Source organism: Eretmochelys imbricata, chromosome 7 (genome assembly GCF_965152235.1).
Source record: "Eretmochelys imbricata isolate rEreImb1 chromosome 7, rEreImb1.hap1, whole genome shotgun sequence".
NCBI classification, from domain to species: Eukaryota; Metazoa; Chordata; order Testudines; family Cheloniidae; genus Eretmochelys; species Eretmochelys imbricata.
In genome coordinates, this window is record NC_135578.1 from 68,594,252 (window position 1) to 68,612,648 (window position 18,397).

General features: G+C 40.4%; 1 protein-coding gene across 1 annotated transcript; it reads left to right on the top strand.

Annotated features, from left to right (window-relative positions):
- The first annotated feature begins 245 nt into the window (after positions 1-245).
- On the top strand, positions 246-15,267 carry LOC144267371 (uncharacterized). The gene is made up of 7 exons (XM_077821290.1): positions 246-444; positions 2,429-2,545; positions 3,619-3,726; positions 4,147-4,263; positions 5,732-5,848; positions 7,565-7,648; positions 14,891-15,267. The coding sequence occupies exons 1-7, from the start codon at positions 246-248 to the stop codon at positions 15,265-15,267; spliced, it is 1,119 nt and encodes a 372-aa protein (XP_077677416.1).
- Positions 15,268-18,397: the final 3,130 nt, after the last annotated feature.

An 18,397-nucleotide genomic window follows, 5' to 3' on the forward strand; every position in this document is an offset into this window, starting at 1 on the left:
AATTTAACAAAGGACAAACTTAAAGTTTTATTAAGATCTGTCCAGAATTTAATAAAGTGTTTTCCATGAGCACTGATGCTTTATGTAAAATAATGATGAACCAGGATAACTGAACTCGAATGGAGGCATTGAGCATTTCTTTGTTTAATCAGTTTGCACTACAAAATATAAACTGATTATATGGAGACAAAATGTTCTTAGAGTAACTCTGTGATTTTTTTTTCAACAGGGCAGACGCCTGAACAATGCTGCTGCTTCCAACACTGATCACTTTTGCCCTGGGAATATCCCTGCTGAACACATCCACTGCAACTCCAAGCCAGGTTCAAAAATGGGAGCCAAATGCATGTGCAGTAGTTGTATGTGGACCTGCTCAGAACGGATTACCAGGCAGAGATGGAAGAGATGGGAAGGAAGGCCCTAAAGGAGAAAAAGGAAGTCAAGGTATAGAAGTATTTACTTTCTAATGTTATGCTTACTATTCACATGTCTGTCTGGTATTTTTTTCCCAACTGTTTCTCATTAAAAAGATGCTTCCTACAAACCATTTAGCTCTGCAAAACTTGTACAAAAAGATGCAGCTAATCATATGGTATGTAAAACCTGAAGGTCCTTATGTTCCTACTGGTAATTACTGAAGGCTGGGATAGAGCTGAAGTATTGTTCATATTCAACATGAAACCTCTTATTGTATAGGACTGGATGCCTCTGGGGTAGATGAAGTGCTGTAGAACCTTTAATCTCTGGATCATCAATTTGATATCTGGCTTGGGTTGGTAGTGATTGAAAGTTGTTACTGCTAGACGTGGCTCAGAAACAGATTTTTAAAATGCAATTTTCCCCAGTTTTAAAAAAAATCAAAATATAAAAATGTAGACTAGCTCTATGTTGGCTCAAAAAAAAAAATCCCTATGAAAATTGTCTAAATTTTCTTTCCCAAAAATATCCAGAAGTTTGAGGACGACAGAGGGTCAAACAAGGGGAAATATGCATGCTGAATGTAAATATTCAATTGGGGCTAGATTCACTTCAGTGAACCCTTGGACTTCAGTGGAATCACTCACATGGGTAAATACTCTTTTGGGTGAGAGAGTTCCCACAGTAAAATAAAGCAGAGAATTTGACTGTGGTATTTCTTTTCAGAGTAGCTTTATTTACCCTGCATATTTAAAATAACTTAGCTACAATAAAAACATTTTTCTTTCTACCTGCCCCTTATCTCAGAGCAAGTCTGTTTAGCAAGAGCTCCATCGAGATATGTTGTAGGGTATTACTCTGTAGTTTGCACAATTACTTAATTCCTAATATAAATCCCAGAATACACGCTAGAAAAAAACCTGGCTTTACAGAACTAACAAAGGTTTCCCATATAGAGGTTTACATTGAAGGATTACTTTATCATTCAATAATATTGCATTTGGTTACAAATTATAAAAAGGGAGTTAATTAATTTACAATAGGTACCTAAAAGAACCTGTCATATTATTCATTGTGAATAATGTATCTGAACAATTTAGTCTTTATTCCTTTTTGTACGTTGTCTACAAACAGTTCGTCATTTTTGTACATTAGCTCATTCTTTGCAATTGCTCGCTGAACAGTTTTGTGAAGTTTTATTTGCAGACTCATCTTTGAGTATTTGGTATTATTTTGAATGGCTTGTTTATTCCTGCAAGTCCCCTGGTTTTCTTTTCCAAACAGAAATCACCCTTACTCCCCTCTTTTTGTCCACAAATTATTCTTGAACATTCTGAATTGTTTACTGAATCTACTGTGTGAATAATGAAAAGAGCTGTCCAAAGTAGTCCAAGGAGCCTTTCCATTGTGAATGCTCTTGCAAATATATATTCATGGTAGTATTTGGAATGGTTTTGCTCTCCTCTTCCATTTTTGTGAATAAAAACACAAATTTCATGAATACATAAATAAAAGTGAGCACAGATTGGTGTGTGTTATGTTCAAGAATATTAAACCAATAATTCCTCATTATATTTGCTCAGGTCTACACCACTGATTAATTAAACACACAGAATATTCTCTTGCTTGATTCACACAATATTGATTTCTGTTACATATCTTCACTCTTGCCCCAGGAGCAGCCTTTTCAACATGTGTCTTCCATTTGCTATCACAATTATTTTAATCCAAAATAAATCATTAAACCATCTTGACATGTTGGAAGAGGTGGACAGTTAATGAACTGATACTAACTTTACAATCCTATCACGACCATAGCAACTCACTAGACTTTATATTTTATTATTAGATTACAAGGAGCAGGTTCTTACCTGATTTACACCCTGATGAATTGCAAGCAGAATTTGGCCCTAATTTAACAAACCTTATCCTATTCATCTGCAAATCTCTTGCAGCTCACTCACTTTTTTTCTTTTTTAAATCTATTATTTTTCTTTTGACCCAATGCTAGGATTACAAGGATTAAAGGGGTCACAAGGTCCCCCAGGAAAGATGGGCCCTGCTGGATTAGTAGGAGGGAAGGGCTCACCAGGAGAAAAAGGCACAAAAGGGGATATTGGAGCTAGAGGTAAGAGCTATGATTATTTTGATTGGGGAGGTTAATGTGATCACTAGCTACTAACCATCTGGAAAAAGCTTAAAAGAACCTAAATTAAGCAGAACTAAAAGTAAGCATGTTTACTCCAACTAAATTAATCTTAACAGTGGACCTTCAAGTACCTATGATACATGATCTAAGGGTTTATAACTACTGTTATTGGGATAAAAACTGAACAAAAGTAAATTTAGGTTAAATATGCAAATATATGCATGTATACAGTATTGGAACAATCATATACAGCCCCAGGGGACAGAGAAAATCTCCTGATAGTAGAGATGAGCTTACACCATCAAGTGTGGATGTAGGGCTTAGTTTGGGCCTAATAGCAAAACTGTGTAAAGACCAGTGGCTTAGCTTCACAGGAGTTTGAACAAAGCATTTATCTAGCCTTGATGCTTGTACCTTTTCATCCAAAAATATTTTACTTTGAATTTCAACCAGTTTTGTAACAAAACTGCAAATTTCACATGATTTTCAAATAAAACTATAAATGAGGCTAGGGCATGTTCATTCGGTACTAATCTAGGTACACGTGAAATTTATTGAACTTTTCAGTGAACCTGGTCTTAGTTTTGCATTCATCTTCATAGAGACTATCAAATGAGTTTCATGTTATTCAACTGCAAACACTTCATATGTGTCCTACCAAACAGGGCTTTCCTATTTTTAGTTTATAACATTTTAAAAAATGAATAAAAATTACTTTGCATACTCAGAATTCAGATGAACAGAACTCTTTAAAACAGATTTTAACTTTGTCAGAATTCTCTAATTTCAAACAGAACTCCCTTTCCCTTTGGATTTTGCACCAAAAAGAGTAATCTAATTTTCATTATTGAATTGACTGCTGATTGTATGTTATCACATTCCAGGTTAGCAACTCGCAACCTATTCAGCTCAATTTGTTGCCCACACACTAAGTTGCAACCAGTCAGACATTATTTTAAAAAAAGGATCTTTCCAAGCAGGGACAGTAGTTTTAATAGGGTTATAATGTAAACAAACATGTCATGTATTTCCTTTTCACCCTGTTTCATCAGGATTGCAAGGAGTGCCAGGTTTGAAGGGTAACCCAGGCAATGCGGGCCCTTCTGGGCCAAAGGGGGATAGGGGTTCACCAGGTGAAAAAGGAGTAAAAGGGGAGAGAGGTAAGTGGTGTCATTAGACTGTACTGCACACTTCAGTGATTGTTTGTTTCCAATCGAATAGTGCTGAATTTGAAAATAGATCATTGTGGGTTGGACGTGTGCAATTTTCGTTAATGTTCTCTAATTTCTATATGGTGTGGGAATTATACAATTGAATCATCTGGTTTTGATGGGATAGTTTGATGACTGTGCACCAAAAAGTAGTTGGAATTTTCCCTGATATTTATAATCTATTACATGATGATGCTAGATTTCAAAATCCACACACTCCTTAAGTCTCCCTGTGCATTCACTCAGAGTCTATCATCAAGTAACTGGCAAAGCCCAGAATTATTCCCACTGGGAGACTCGCTGTAATAAAAAACACCTGATAATAAAATTGCTGGTTTTGTACTTCTCATTCCCTTCATCACTCCTTAGGCCTGCCAGGAACTACAGGTTCAAAGGGGCAGCCAGGAATCGCAGGCTTCCCTGGGCCAAAAGGGGACAAAGGTTCAGTCGGTGAAAAGGGAGCAAAAGGAGACAAAGGAGACAGAGGTAAGTGATGTAGACAGGCTTGAATTCTGCATTGCAAAGACTGCTTCCAATTTAACAATTTCTTGGCTGCTGCAAATTGCCACAGCTCTGTTGCCTCCATTTGCACCAGCCGAGAACTTGTCCCATAGACTTAGGAGATAGTGAAGGACACAAGTTGAAAGGGTTCAGGATTCCATTTAGTTAAATACAAAGCCAAAGGCTGTACACTTATCTGAAGCATAACCAAATCTTCTTTGCCCTAGAAATCAGGAATCAGCTCTTGGGGAAAAAAAGCCTCTCTAATGAAATTCATGGGAATTCTTAGTTCTCACCGATTGAAAACTACTGAGTGAATAGCTTGCTTTTTTTTCCCAAAATTTCAGTGTTTCTATGTTTAACCAGTGCCAGTTAGAGCTTATCTACACATGAAAATTGGCCGGCATAATAATAGTGGAATAAATATATAGCACTGTTGCTATGTTGATCAATTTCCCTGTGTACACAAGCTCTTAAGGTAGTTAGGAGTACAAAAATAAGCATTCCCGGAAAGTTAAACTAACTTTCCTGACAGTAAACAAGTCCTTAATTTGAGTTCAAATAAGGACATATCTTATCTAAACTAGTTTCACCACCCCACAGTACATGAATTGCTAAATCTTAACAGAACCTCTGTTTGTATTTACCTGCAATCTCTACATGATGTCAGAATTATTTAAGTCTAAATAAAATTGCCTTATCTTTGATAAGAGAGTCTAGTATTCCTAAGTAATCTGATGTTCATCATTTAAACTTAATGGGTATTAGATGGTGGAGTTACATCTACCATTATTAGATGCACTCTTCACGTTTTACTATGCAATTGTTGCTCAGGCAGAGTATCATCAAGCAAATGGCAAAGTGCATATATGCCATTACTGTAATTATAATTCTTAATAGTGATATAGTGCTTTGCATTTTCAAAACGCTTTACAAATATTAATCAGTTCTGAAGGCATGTCACCCTCTGGGGTGATTATCCATATTTTACAAATGAAGAAATTGGGGCACGACCGGTGGAAGTTGTAATTTGTCCAAGATTAGCAGCAAGTTTCCATTAGAGCTTTTATTAGAACTCAGGGATCCCTGAATCTCAGCCCCGTGTTCAGATAAATAAAAATATGTGAGGGCATGGTTATCCATCTATTACAGCGGTGGACTGTGTGTCAGGACACCTGGGTTCTATACCTAGCCCTGCTACTGTTTCACTAAGTGGCTTTGGCCAATATGGTTGACATCTCTGGGTCTCAGTTACTTCATTTGCAAAATGGGTATACTACTACTTAGTTCAAAGATGGCATCAAGGCTAAATTGGTGGATTGTTGGTAAAATATTATGAGATTTTTAGAGGAAAGACGGTGTGTAAATGCCCATTATTTTATAGATGAAATTAGAAAACTACCTGCAGATTAACTTGTTCTTTTTGTATCTGTTTCACTTGTTCTAACAATAGGGTTACAAGGAAGCTCAGGTTTACAGGGCCCCAAAGGGCAAATTGGTTCTTCTGGGCTAAAAGGTGATAAAGGTTCAGTAGGTGAAAAAGGAACAAGGGGAGACAGTGGACTATCAGGTAAGTAGAGCAATGGGTTTGTTTGTTTGCTGGGGAAGGGATTTAAGGGTTTTCTCTGTTGCTGTGTGCTAATGAATTTTGGACCACTTTCTGTCCCACATCCACAAGAAGGCTCAAGTAAGCTCCATCTGGGGAAAAAATAAGTATATTCAATTTACATGTGCATAATTTACATTATGTAAAATTGGTTCACCTGCAAAATGAAAGACATTGCCTAAATATAAAGATCAAAATATGACTATGAAATATAAGATTAATCAGTAGTATTTTATAAATTATATATCAGTCATTTGTTTCATGGATAGAATCCTGGTCCTACTGAAGCCAATGACAAAACTCCTATTTACATAATGGAGCCAAGATTTCAAATCATAAAAATATCTCTTTCCACATCACAGAGTAGTAAACCCATTCTAGTGATTACAAAATCTTCCTATGTATGATGAATTTATATTTTCAAAAATAATTTAAAAAATAACTGCTTTCTTTCTCGCTCTTTTCTGCCTCAGAAAAAATACCTCAAAATTTTCATGAGGAATCCAGTATATTTGTGGATATAGCTCGCTGTAGAATATTTTAATCTTTAGATTGAAGAGGGAGGGTCAAGGAGCTTCTTACTTTAGAACAAATGATAAAACACTTCACTAGAGCTTAACTATCCATTATTTTCTACGTCTCAAACACAGACATTAACCCCAGGGTGGGTGTTGGATATCGCTTTTGGTAGCTTGCTAAAATGAGATTATACTGAGAGTAATGAGAGAATCAAAATATTGCACTATCCCAGGATGCAGACTGTCTTTTACAGAGTGTTTTCACATGTGTATGTAAATTATCTAGATAAATAGATTGAGATCTAGATAATACTTCATATGTAAGTAAAGTAAAACCAGCATGTCCAAGTTTGTAACAATTTGTGAACCAGTCCCTAGGGTACTATTTAGAAGTGCCCTTCCCCCCACATTCACCCTTCTACAACTTCAAAACACAGTCCTCCAACTCCACCTAATTGTTTACAGAATGCAAAATGACACATCTCAGTGATATAGTAGCAGTGGGGAAAGCATTTTTAGCATTATGTAGACCAGGAAGACCAGTCTGGGCACTCAGGGCATGTCTACACTTACCGGTAGATTGGCAGTGCTGCAAGAATCGATGCAGTGAGTGTCGATTTAGCAGGTCTGGTGAAGACACGCTAAATCGATGGGAGAGCACTCCCATTGATTTGTGTACTTCACCTCCCCGAGAAGCTTAAGTGAAGTCGATGTCGACACAATGCAGTGTAGCCACCGCGGTAAGTGGATCTAACTACGTTGCCTTCAGTTACGTTATTGACATAACTGAAATTGTGTAAGTTAGATCAATTTACTATGGCAGTGTAGACCAACCCTCAGAAAGTGATGTATCTACAGACTTAGGTCCCCAAGCACTGTATGTGTGGATAGTATAATGATGTTTAGTCCTGTCCTTAAACAGAGGGAGTAAGTAGAACTGATGCAATCTTTCCTTCCAGTTATGGATAAACATATCCACACATCCTGTGTAATTCTTATCACATAAAAAAGCTAGGCAATCCAGGTTTAGATCTATAACCTGAACATATAGAGGTGTAGATCATAACCAAGTCATCTAGAGTAGAAACTACAGGTCTGCTGTTATTTGTCTATATTGCTTATTAGTTGTAACATTAAGATTAATGCAACTTTCTGTATTCAGAAATCAATCTCCTTAAAAGACAAGTAAGTACTTTGGAAGGGCAGCTGAGAGCGCTGCAAAGCAGCTTCTCCAAGTACAAAAAAGGTAAGATGATGCTGTAGTTGGATGGTGCCTTTCAACACAATTTTAGCTCTGATCCCTTTGAAGTCTTCTGATTTGTAGTCTGATGCATTTAAACAATGCCTCAGACTTATGTGATGCTTTATAAAATATAGAGCAGAGCACTTTCTCTGCCCCAAAGACAATACAAAGGCCCAATCCAATGAGGGATGAATTCTCTGGAGTGATCCCAAGTACCCTCTGATCTCACTGAATCCAGTTACAGGCACGGAGCATCTCTCAGTAAGCACTGGTCTCCTCACAAGATCAGGAAAAGGACTGTTCTTCTCATAAAAGTTGTGCCACTTCAATTAAACTGGTGAAAACTCCTGTGTGAACACTCTCTCAAATTGATTATACAATGGATTATATCGATTTAAGCTTAAATCATCAAGGAATCAAATAGAGCTGACTAAGCCAGCTTTAAATCAAATGAATGTCTACACAGGGCTTTGTGCTTGTTTAACTAAACTGGTTTAAAAGTACGCCTTTAGTTAAACTGGTACATCTTTGTATTTAGGCCAGGCCTAATACCAAGGTAATTAATAGAGTTGCTCAGAAATATTCCAGTGAAACCTTCTTTTATTGGAGTTTGCTCATTCATTGAAATCAAAAATTTTTAGTTTTCAATGAAGTTCTGATAGAACCAAACCTGCCGAGTTTCCTGCCAGCTCACCCACCTGACTCCTCAGCAAACCTGCTGGTGGAGTCACAGGGAGTTGAGAGCTTAGAAGCCCTTGGAGTCCTGACTGCCAAGCTCATGGCTCCTCGCCAGCCTGGATTCCCATGGTGGGCTGCCCTGGAACTGCAGAGCGTAGGGCTTCCAGCGTCCAGAGCTCCAGGGCAGCCCGCTAGGCTGAGTACTTCCTGATCCTGGACTCCATTCCCCTTTGGGGAGAATTTGGAAATTTTGAGGTTTTGTTCTGAATCAGAGTGAAGCCAAAATTTGAAATAATGAAATCCTCTGGGAAACCTTTCTCTGTCCAGCTCTAGTAATTAACTCCAAAAACTAGAATCCTCTGCGAATCATGTGTTTGCTAATTGTATCCACCAGTGTGTGTTTGGCTAGCCTGAGACCATTTAAACCAGCAGTTTTTCTTTGAGTCCTATGTGTAGTCCACACCTCAGATGTGCATCATGTGCCTGAGACCTGAAAATCTTGTCAGGAATGTCTGTTGAGCTGTGTCTGTGCTCTGGGGCTCCTCATGCTCCAAAAAGGGGCAATTCAGACTGACCCGCCTCTCCAGTTCCTTCTTCCCACTGCATGGCCAGAGTGGAGTTCTCTGTGTCTGATGATATCTTTGCACAGTCTGTAAATATAATTGTATAGAGTTGTTAGTCTGGCATTTTTAGTAGTCTCTTTATAGTTAGTGTAGATTAGTTTTCCCTGCCTTGGGGACCCTTCCTCTTTCTCCCCTTTCAGAGAAGGGCTATGCCTAGAGTTCTGGAGTTTAACAAGTGTCTATCCTGCACGCTCTCTTTCTTGGTCAGTGATGAGCCCCAGAGCAGCCTTGACTCATAGATAGGGCCCTACCAAATTCACGGTCCATTTTAGTCAATTTTATGTCATAGCATTTAAAAAAATCATAAATTTCATGATTTCAGGTATTTAAATCTGAAATGTCAAGGTGTTGTACTTTTAGGGATCCTGACCCAAAAAGGAGTTGTGGGGGGGTCACAAGGTTATTGGCGGGGGGGGGGAGGGCTCTGCCGTCAGAGCTGGGCAGCTGGAGAGTGGTGGCTGCTGGCTGAGAGCCCATCTCCGAGAGCTGCTGCCAGCAGCCGCACAGAAGTAAGGATGGCATGGTATGGTATTGGCACCCTTCTGCACTGCTGCCTGCAGAGCTGGGCCCCCAGTCAGCAGCTGCCGCTCTCCGGCCACCCAGCTCTGAAGGCAGCAGCGCAGAAATAAGGATGGCATGGCATGGTATTGCCACCCTTACTTCTGCGCTGCTGCTGGTGGGGCGCTGCCTTCAGAGCTGGGCACCCGGCCACCAGCCGTGCTCTCTAGCCACCCAGCTCTGAAGGCAGCATCAAAGTAAGGGTGGCAATGCTACAACCCCCCTAAATTAGCGTCACCCCCTGCAACTCCCTTTTGGGTCAGGCCCACCAATTTGAGAAACACTAGTCTCCCCTGTGAAATCTGTATAGTACATGGTAAAAGCACACAAACCACCAGATTTCATGGGAGGAGACTAGATTTCACGGTCTGTGCTGCATTTTTCATAACAGTGAATTTGGTAGGACCCTACTCATAGATTTTAAGGCCAGAAGGGATCATCAGGATCATCTAGTCTGACCTCCTGCACATTGCAGGCCCACAGAAACTCACCCACTCCTGAAATAGACCCGTAACATCTGGCTGTATTACTGAAGTCCTCAACCCATGATATAAAGACTTCACGTTACAGAGAATCTGCCACTTACTCTAGTTTAAACCTGTAAGTGACCCATGTCCCATGCTTCAGAGAAAGGGGGGAAAAACCCAAGCTCTCTGCCAATGTGATCTGGGGAAAAATTCCTTTCTAACCCCAAATATGGTGATCAGTTAGACCCTGAGCATGTGAGCAAGACCCACCTGGGAAAGAATTCTCTGTAGTGACTCAGAACCCTCCCCTTCTAGTGTCCCATCACCAGCCATTGGAGATATTTTCTGCCAGCAGTCACAGGTCAGCTACATGCCATTAAAGGCAGTCTCAGCATACCATCCCCTCCATAAACTTATCAAGCTCAGTTTTGAATCAGTTAGGGGTTTTTTGGCCCCACTGCTCCCCTTGGAAGGCTGTTCCAGAACTTCACTTCTCTGATGCTTAGAAACCTTTGTCTAATTTCAAGCCTTACCTTGTTGATGGCCAGTTTATATACATTTGTTTTTGTGTCCACATTGGCACTTAACTTAAATATCTCCTCTCATTTCCTGGTATTTATCCCTCTGATTTATTTATAGAGTGCCATCACATTTCCCCTCAGCCATTGTTTGGTTTGGCTGAACAAGCCAAGCTCTTTGATTCTTCTCTCCACTCATCTGATCATCCGACTAATCCATCTTTGCACCTTTTCCAGTTTGAATTAATTTTTCTTAACTATGGGAAACCAGAACTGCACACAGTATTCCAGATGAGGTCTCACCAGTGCCTTATATAAGGGTAGTAACGCTTGCCTGATGCATCCTAGAACTGCTTTAGCCTTTTTCAAGGCTGCATCACATTGGCGGCTCAGACTCATCCCCACCAAGCACAGTATCTGCAGCTCCTTCCCTCCCTGAACCTGAAATAGATGAGAGTTTTGACTTAGGAAGTACCTCATGGAGAAAGCCATGAGACCCTAATCAGAACCAGGCAGACTCCCCCCACCCCCATATGTTGGCCTCAGTCCACGAGCAGTTCCTCTCTAATCATGAGCTCCAGAATGGAGGCCAAAACTGTTAAGTCCAAAGACCCATTATCTAGGGCTTTTCATGAGAATAAGGGGCACTCTCACCAACGCTGGACCAGATCCCCTTCCAGATCTGGTCCCATAGGAAGGAATCTCTCCCTGACTCCTTCTAAATTAGGTGAGTACTTGTACTCAGGTCCTAAAGACTTAAGGTCCATCTAAACCTGCTGACTACAAGGGTAAGACACGCATAAGCAAGGATTTGTCTGTACCAACCTGAGCTCTGACTAATAAGCTGCAAGATCAGCACCTGCTGGCATCCAGCTGGCCCAGGCAATTCTGGTTTCTGGACCTCCAGCAAATGTCAGTCCATCCTTTCATTAGCATTCAGCCCTTCCCAGATCTGCTAACTCAGGAGAATGGTGGGATCAGACATCCCAGCTTGTCCTCTCTTCACCTCGTGGCCTGGTATTTGTATGGGTGCTGGACCTAGAACATTATTCTTCGGAGACTTTTCAAATGGTTCTTAATCACAATTGAAAAGACTCCATCAGAAATGTTCTCTAGCTAAATTGAGGCATTTCTCTACCTTGGCACAACAAAACTAGTTGTGGCCAGAGACAGTAGATGTTTCTGCATTTTTAACTACCTCCTCACTCTCAAGACATCAGGCCTTTTCCATTAGCTATCTGCAAGCCCACCTAGCATCAGTCAATATCTTCCACCCTTGGGGAGAGAGCTACTCTGTTCTCTGCCATGTACATTGGCCAGAATGGACAGTCTCTATGCAAAAGAATAAAGGGACACAAATCAGACGTCAAGAATTATAACATTCAAAAACCAGTCAGAGAGCACTTCAACCTCTCTGGACACTCAATAACAGACATAAAAGTGGCAATTCTTCAACAAAAAAACTTCAAAAACAGACTCCAAAGAGAAAATGCAGAACTGGGGTTAATTTGCAAACTGGACACCATCAAATTAGGCCTGAATAAAGACTGGGAGTGGATAAGTCACTACAAGAACTAAAAAAAACTAATCTCCCCATGCTAATTTGCCCCTACTGTTACTCATACCTTCTTGTTAACTGTTTGAAATAAGTCACCCTGATTACCACTACAAAAGTGATTTTTCATCCTGTTGATAATAGCCCACTTTAATTGATTTGTCTCGACTGTCCACTGGGTAAGGCAACTCCCATTTTTTCATGTACTGCTATATATATCTTCCTACTGTATTTTCCACTCCATGCATCTGATGAAGTGGTTTTAGCCCACGAAAGCTCATACACAAATAAATGTCAGGTTTCAGAGTAACAGCCGTGTTAGTCTATATTCGCAAAAAGAAAAGGAGTACTTGTGGCACCTTAGAGACTAACCAATTTATTTGAGCATGAGCTTTCGTGCTGTAGCTCACGAAAGCTCATGCTCAAATAAATTGGTTAGTCTCTAAGGTGCCACAAGTACTCCTTTTCTTTTTACAAATAAATGTGTTAGTCTATAAGGTGCCACAAGTACTCCTTGTTGTTTTTTTAGATTCCTGAAGAGTCTCACTAGGACCCTCCGAGGTAGTGAATCTGACACCACTGTGGGACCTCAATCTTGTACTCTTGGTACTTACCAGGCCACCCTTTGAACCACTGACCAAATGATCAGTGTGTTTCACTACCTGCCCTCTTTCCTGTCTCCTTTGGATCATGATTGGATTCTCAGTAGAGGAGAAAGTGGGGAAGCAATCAGTACACACCTCCCCTTAAATCCTTGCTACTGAATACAAGGAACTCCAGGGCACAACAGTACCAATGGACACGTCTTGCAGGATTTTTCTGGTCTCAGAGTCATGGTGCACATGTGGAATACAGATAGGGACCACACCTCTTGAAGAACCTCCCGTTACAGGTAGATAATCTCCATTTCTGAAACAGAAGTCCATGCAGCAGCTCCTGCTGGTTTGTAGAGAGTTGACTCGTCACATGGTGCTGGCTCCTCCTTTTTATTTCCAGCTGCTAAACCACATTCAGAACAGCAAAATAGGCATAAAACACTTGCCTAATGTTAACAATTGCTGTAGCTGGTGCAAGGATTTTATGCTGTCACATAGGAGTGGAGGAGGCCCATGTTACTAATAATGGCAGGGAGGCAGTGTGAGCTATTACAAATGGGAGAATCGGCGTCCACAAGATAACTTCTGTACTAACATCTGGCTAGCACCACCCAGCAAAAAATATTTGAGAAACTTAGCAGAAATAAAGAGAAAAACTGTCCTCTGGGCTTGCAAGGGTGTGGGGAGATTATTAAAAGAGCTGTGTGATAACATTTGTCTGGAAAATTAAATCGATGTATTGTGGCCTTATGCCAGGTGTGTGTGTGTGTGCACGCACAAGTTTAAAAAGGGAGGAGTCATAGAGGGACTACTTCTTCACCATGCATTTTCAGTCCTTTCACCAATGAATGCAAAGCTTGTGGGTTGTCATGGTGGAAGCAGGAGTTTAGCATGATGTGTTACTGTGCTGAAGTGATATTAATTTGTGATAATGCCATTTTAACAGCAAGAGCAATCAGGATGTTACATTTAATAATGAAAGCTGAATGTCGGAACACTGTCCAAGACAAATTGTAGCAATCTGATGTTCTGATATGTGCCTTAGGCTTGATTTACACTGATGCCTAAGACTGTGCATCATCAAATGCATACAAACCCTCACAGAGCACCACTGGCCCCTATGAATGTCTATGTACTTTCAGCTCTGCAGAGAAGATGCTATATTACAGGCTGTAAAAGTTTTCAATGCTTTCTTCCTGTCTTCTGAAGAGCTACTGAGACAGCAGTGTGCTCCATGATTTGTATGCAATGGCTGCTAAGTACTGCACTTATCATGCTGACTTACTTTTTTGTATGGTCTTTTATTGTAGGATGCTCTCCTAGTTAGATGTGACAAGTTAAAAATATAGCCAGAGTATTTAACAGATGCTTTTCACATGTCTTGTAATGAATACATCCCAGGATAGTGTTGGGGAAACCTCCAAAGGTTCAGAGTTCAGTTTTGATAAACACCTAAAACCTGAATGTGTAGCCAAACATTTCAAGTCTGCAAAAGCTGGATTGGAAATCTCACCATAGCAGGCTTCAAGCAATTCCAGTGCTGGCAAACCAGGTCAAATTTTGGTCCTATCTGGAAATACTGTGAGAATAATTTTTCATTGTCACATTTTAGTATTTCCAATGGTAGTTCTGCCAGAAATCCTGAAGGAATAGCCTTTATCACCATATTGTGGCAAAGTTCCAGTTCTGATAGAAACTTGAAGATTTATAAGGAAACATAAAGGCATCAGGGTGAGATGCTGAAATATCTAGATGTTAATGGGATATTAAGGGGGAGAATGTCAGGGAGAGATGGGTGGAGGTCTTCTAGTTATAACAGAAGCGAGCTGAGCTGGAAAAACAGATGGGGATTTGCAGCAAGCCCTAAATATCAGAACGGATAGAAGCTAATTCAGACCAAGAGGTGAGGAGTGAATTCCAAAATCTTCGGCCTCTCACAGAAAATGCCTCTCTTTGAATATTTCAGTGGTTCTAGGATCAGACCCTTAGGAATAGAATTTGTGGGCTTGGGGTTGGGATGAAAGGGGGTTTAGTCTGTAATTTAGCATGTAGCAATAATGATCACTAGTGACGGTAGTGATTTAGTGATGGACTCCATGATTCAGATCCTCAACTGGTGTAAAGTGATATAACTCCATTGAAATCAATGGACTTTAACTGATTTCTGCCACCTGACCCCATAAATCTGTTGACTTCACAAAATCATACTTAGCTAGTGGTCTAATGTGGAGATATCTCTTTGTTTTCTAGTTATAATGTTCCCGAATGGTAGAATTGTTGGTGAAAAGATATTCATGACCAGTGGCTATGAAGGCAACTTTGACAGTCTGAAACAAAGATGTTCCCAAGCTGGAGGCCAGCTTGCTTCTCCTCAGAATGCCGCCGAGAATGCTGCCATCCAGCAGATAGTTGTTTTGTACAACAAATTAGTGTTTCTTGGGATAAATGATATTCAGACAGAGGGTCGTTTCAAGTATCTAAATGGAGAAAACATTGTGTATTCCAACTGGCAAACAGGGGAACCAAATAACGACAAAGGCATTGAGGACTGTGTAGAAGTCTATTCAAGCGGAAAGTGGAATGACAAATCCTGTGGAGAGAAACGGCTAATTGTGTGTGAATTTTAAACCACCTGTCACATTGCCTTTGCTTCGCTTGATGGAAGTGACACATTCTGTAGTGTGTTAGTATCAAATATCTATCATTTTTAATGGGGCTTTGCAGGTATATAGGATTTCAAAATTTAAAATAAAATCATCAGATTCTGCTTTTTGTGCTAAACAATGTTAGTTCAAGTAGAAAGCAGTTTTCCTTCATGTACGGAGTCTGATAAAATCCAAATGAGCAGATGCAACCCCATGCAGAAGGATACATTGATGGATTAGTCTACTAGGAAATACAAGACAGACTTGACATTGTTCTGATTGGCCACAAGAGGTCACCTGTATGCCTAACGAACATGCTTGGCAGTGCATTCTCTTGCTTGCTTAACATTTATAATTTATTTTTCTATTACTGTACTCCAGAGACATCCCATACTAGATCGGAGTTCAATTGTGCAAGGAGCTGTACAAACACTAGGAAGACATAGCCCCATAGAGCTTATATTTGACTTTAAGAAGTATTCTGTGCTTTTCTACTTGGAATTATTTAAGGACATATATCTGTGTTAAAACCTGGATCTGTTTGTTGAAATGCCTAGTGACCTGGAAGAATATAAGCCACCGCATTTTTGTACTGTTGTTCGTTGCTTGATTTTTTGTCAGTGAAATATTGTATGCACTGTACTTTCAGGTGTGAAGAGTTTACATGGAATTAGATGACAGACTGCATGAATTTCCCCAAATAGTCTCAGATCACAAAGAACTTCAGTAAAATCAGTTTAATTAGAAACAAAGAAAATCTTCTCAAAACAAAATGAATGATATGAAAGGAGGAAGGTGCTTAAATGACCCCATTACTGTAGTATTTGAGCTCCAATAACCTCTGTCCTGTCTGAGAGACTCCCTTTGATATCTTCATAAGACTCTTCCTTTTCCCAGGACAGACAGACTGGATTGCCTTCTGCTGTCCCAACACCCAACTGTACATCAAATTCTGCTTTTACACATTTGAAGAGGACTGTGTTTCTCAAATTTATGTGGCAATGCAAAAAGCTGCATGTAGAATTCAGCTGACTTAATAGGTATAAATAGCTCATGACTTCTCAGGCCAAATAGAACTCCATGAATGTCTTTTCTGGCTAATGTGGTTAGTCTGAAGTCAAAGTCAGTATCTCACTGCATCCTACACGTAGAGATAATATCTATGTTTCTCAATAGTTCCCTCTATATAAAATAGAAATTATTGACAGATGAAGCTGCATTTGTCACAGTTCTACTTAGTAGAAAGAATCTTTTTTAAAAATCTAAAAATATCCAATTAAAAGAAAGAGATTAAAAGTTGTATAGAGCATAAACTCTATCCTGAGCTTTTAGGCTAAGCATGTACCTGTGCCACATCAGTAACTTGTCATATAGGGAGCTGAATATGATTACTTAGAGTACACTGTCCAAGATGTGTCCTTCCACCTTTACTGGAATTTCTGAGGCAGGTCCTACCAGGTCTTTAGGCAGCTCCTTTTCTGGGGTAGTCCACTGCTTCAGATAGATTAACCTTGCAACCTATTCTTCAGTCGGGACGCAGTACACTCCTTCACTGGTCACCTCTGGTGTTTCCTTGATTCACTCAACCTTGTAGGAGCTTTCAAATGAAGTCTCCCGTGTTCCTGAATTGAGGACATTGTGATGCTCTGTATCTTGGGGGAGCACCTTACACCCCCATGTTCATCTTTATAAAATGATTGTGTGGTATCCAATGCAAAGTTTGTCATGTTGGGTGTCTTCAGAAGGCTCATAATGCACTGAGTGTGGTTGTTATAGTGATTGTTATAGTGATATAGTAATTGTTACAGTAATGTTATAGTAAGTTTATAGGTTATAATTCCATGTATATAGTTATGAGGCTGAAAATGTATCCTCATGGCTTAAAGCAAGCCCATGCAAAAACTCTCCAAGAACAGAGATGTAGTTCACATCTTGTCAGGGCACGGGTGGGACAAACCCAGCCCAGCCTCACAGGAACAACGGACAGTGGCTTAGGCATCAACAAAAGAATCTGTTAGATCCTCGAGGGAGTCCCGCCTTCTTTTGGCAGTTTGGGACTGTGCTAAGGTAATGCTCACTTGACTCTGAAGGGGTGGGGGCAAAGCCAAGTGGAAAGAAAGGACATGATAAAAGGGAGAGACATTTTGCCATGCTCTCTCTCTTCCACTTACAGCTACAGACACCACCACCACCAAGCGACTGAAACACTGATCAAAGGGGAGAGCCTGACTGAAAAGTAACCAGCCAGCCTGTGGTGAGAAGCATCTAAGTTTGTAAGGACACTGAAAGTGTTAAGATCAGCTTAGAATGCGTTTTGCTTTTATTTCATTTGACCAAATCTGACTTGTTATGCTTTGACTTATAATCACTTAAAATCTATCTTTATAGTTAATAAATCTGTTTGTTTTACCTGAAGCAGTGTGTTTGCTTTGCAGTGTGTCAGAGGCTCCCCTTGGGATAACAGGCCTGGTATATATCAATTTCTTTGTTAAATTGACGAATTTATGTAAGCTTGCAGCATCCAGTGGGCATAACTGGACACTGCAAGACAGAGGTTCCTAGGGTTGTGTCTGGGACCGGAGATACTGGCTAGTGTCATTCGCTTGCAAGTAGATGGGAGCAGCTTAAGTGCCAGAAGCTGTTCATGAACAGCCCAGGGATGGGGGGTTCTCACAGCAGAGCAGGGTAAGGCTGGCTCCCAGAGTCAAGGAGTGGAGCGGCCTAGCAGATCACTGGTCCTGACAACACCAGAGGGGAACGTCACAGTATGTCTTCTAACTTTATGCCCAATTTCCCCACATTTCAAACAGATCAGGGGATTGTTGTCACCAGTCAGAGGTGGTCTTCTCTGCCTTTCTGGGGGCATAGCCACATAATTTTCAAATGTTGGAGTAGGCTATGTGGGATGGCTACCTCCCTTTTCTCTAGGGGTAACTCCTTCTCCTGGATTTTTGGGAGCTACTGCTTTGGCCTTCAATTCAGGGTCCTTCTTCACTGCCTCTCTATTCTCTTCTTCTCTGCTTTCCTTAAATAGGGCCAGGAAGGCGGGTGGGTCCTCCAACCTCTTCACATGTAGGTTGAGGAGTATGATGTCAACAAAGAGTGCCCCTGA

Coding starts and splice junctions, on each gene's coding strand:
- LOC144267371 (XM_077821290.1), top strand. CDS start 246: ATGCTGCTGCTTCCAACACTGATCACTTTTGCCCTGGGAATATCCCTG. Junction 3,727..4,146: donor AGGAGTAAAAGGGGAGAGAG/GTAAGTGGTGTC, acceptor ATCACTCCTTAG/GCCTGCCAGGAACTACAGGT. Junction 5,849..7,564: donor GGGAGACAGTGGACTATCAG/GTAAGTAGAGCA, acceptor TTCTGTATTCAG/AAATCAATCTCCTTAAAAGA.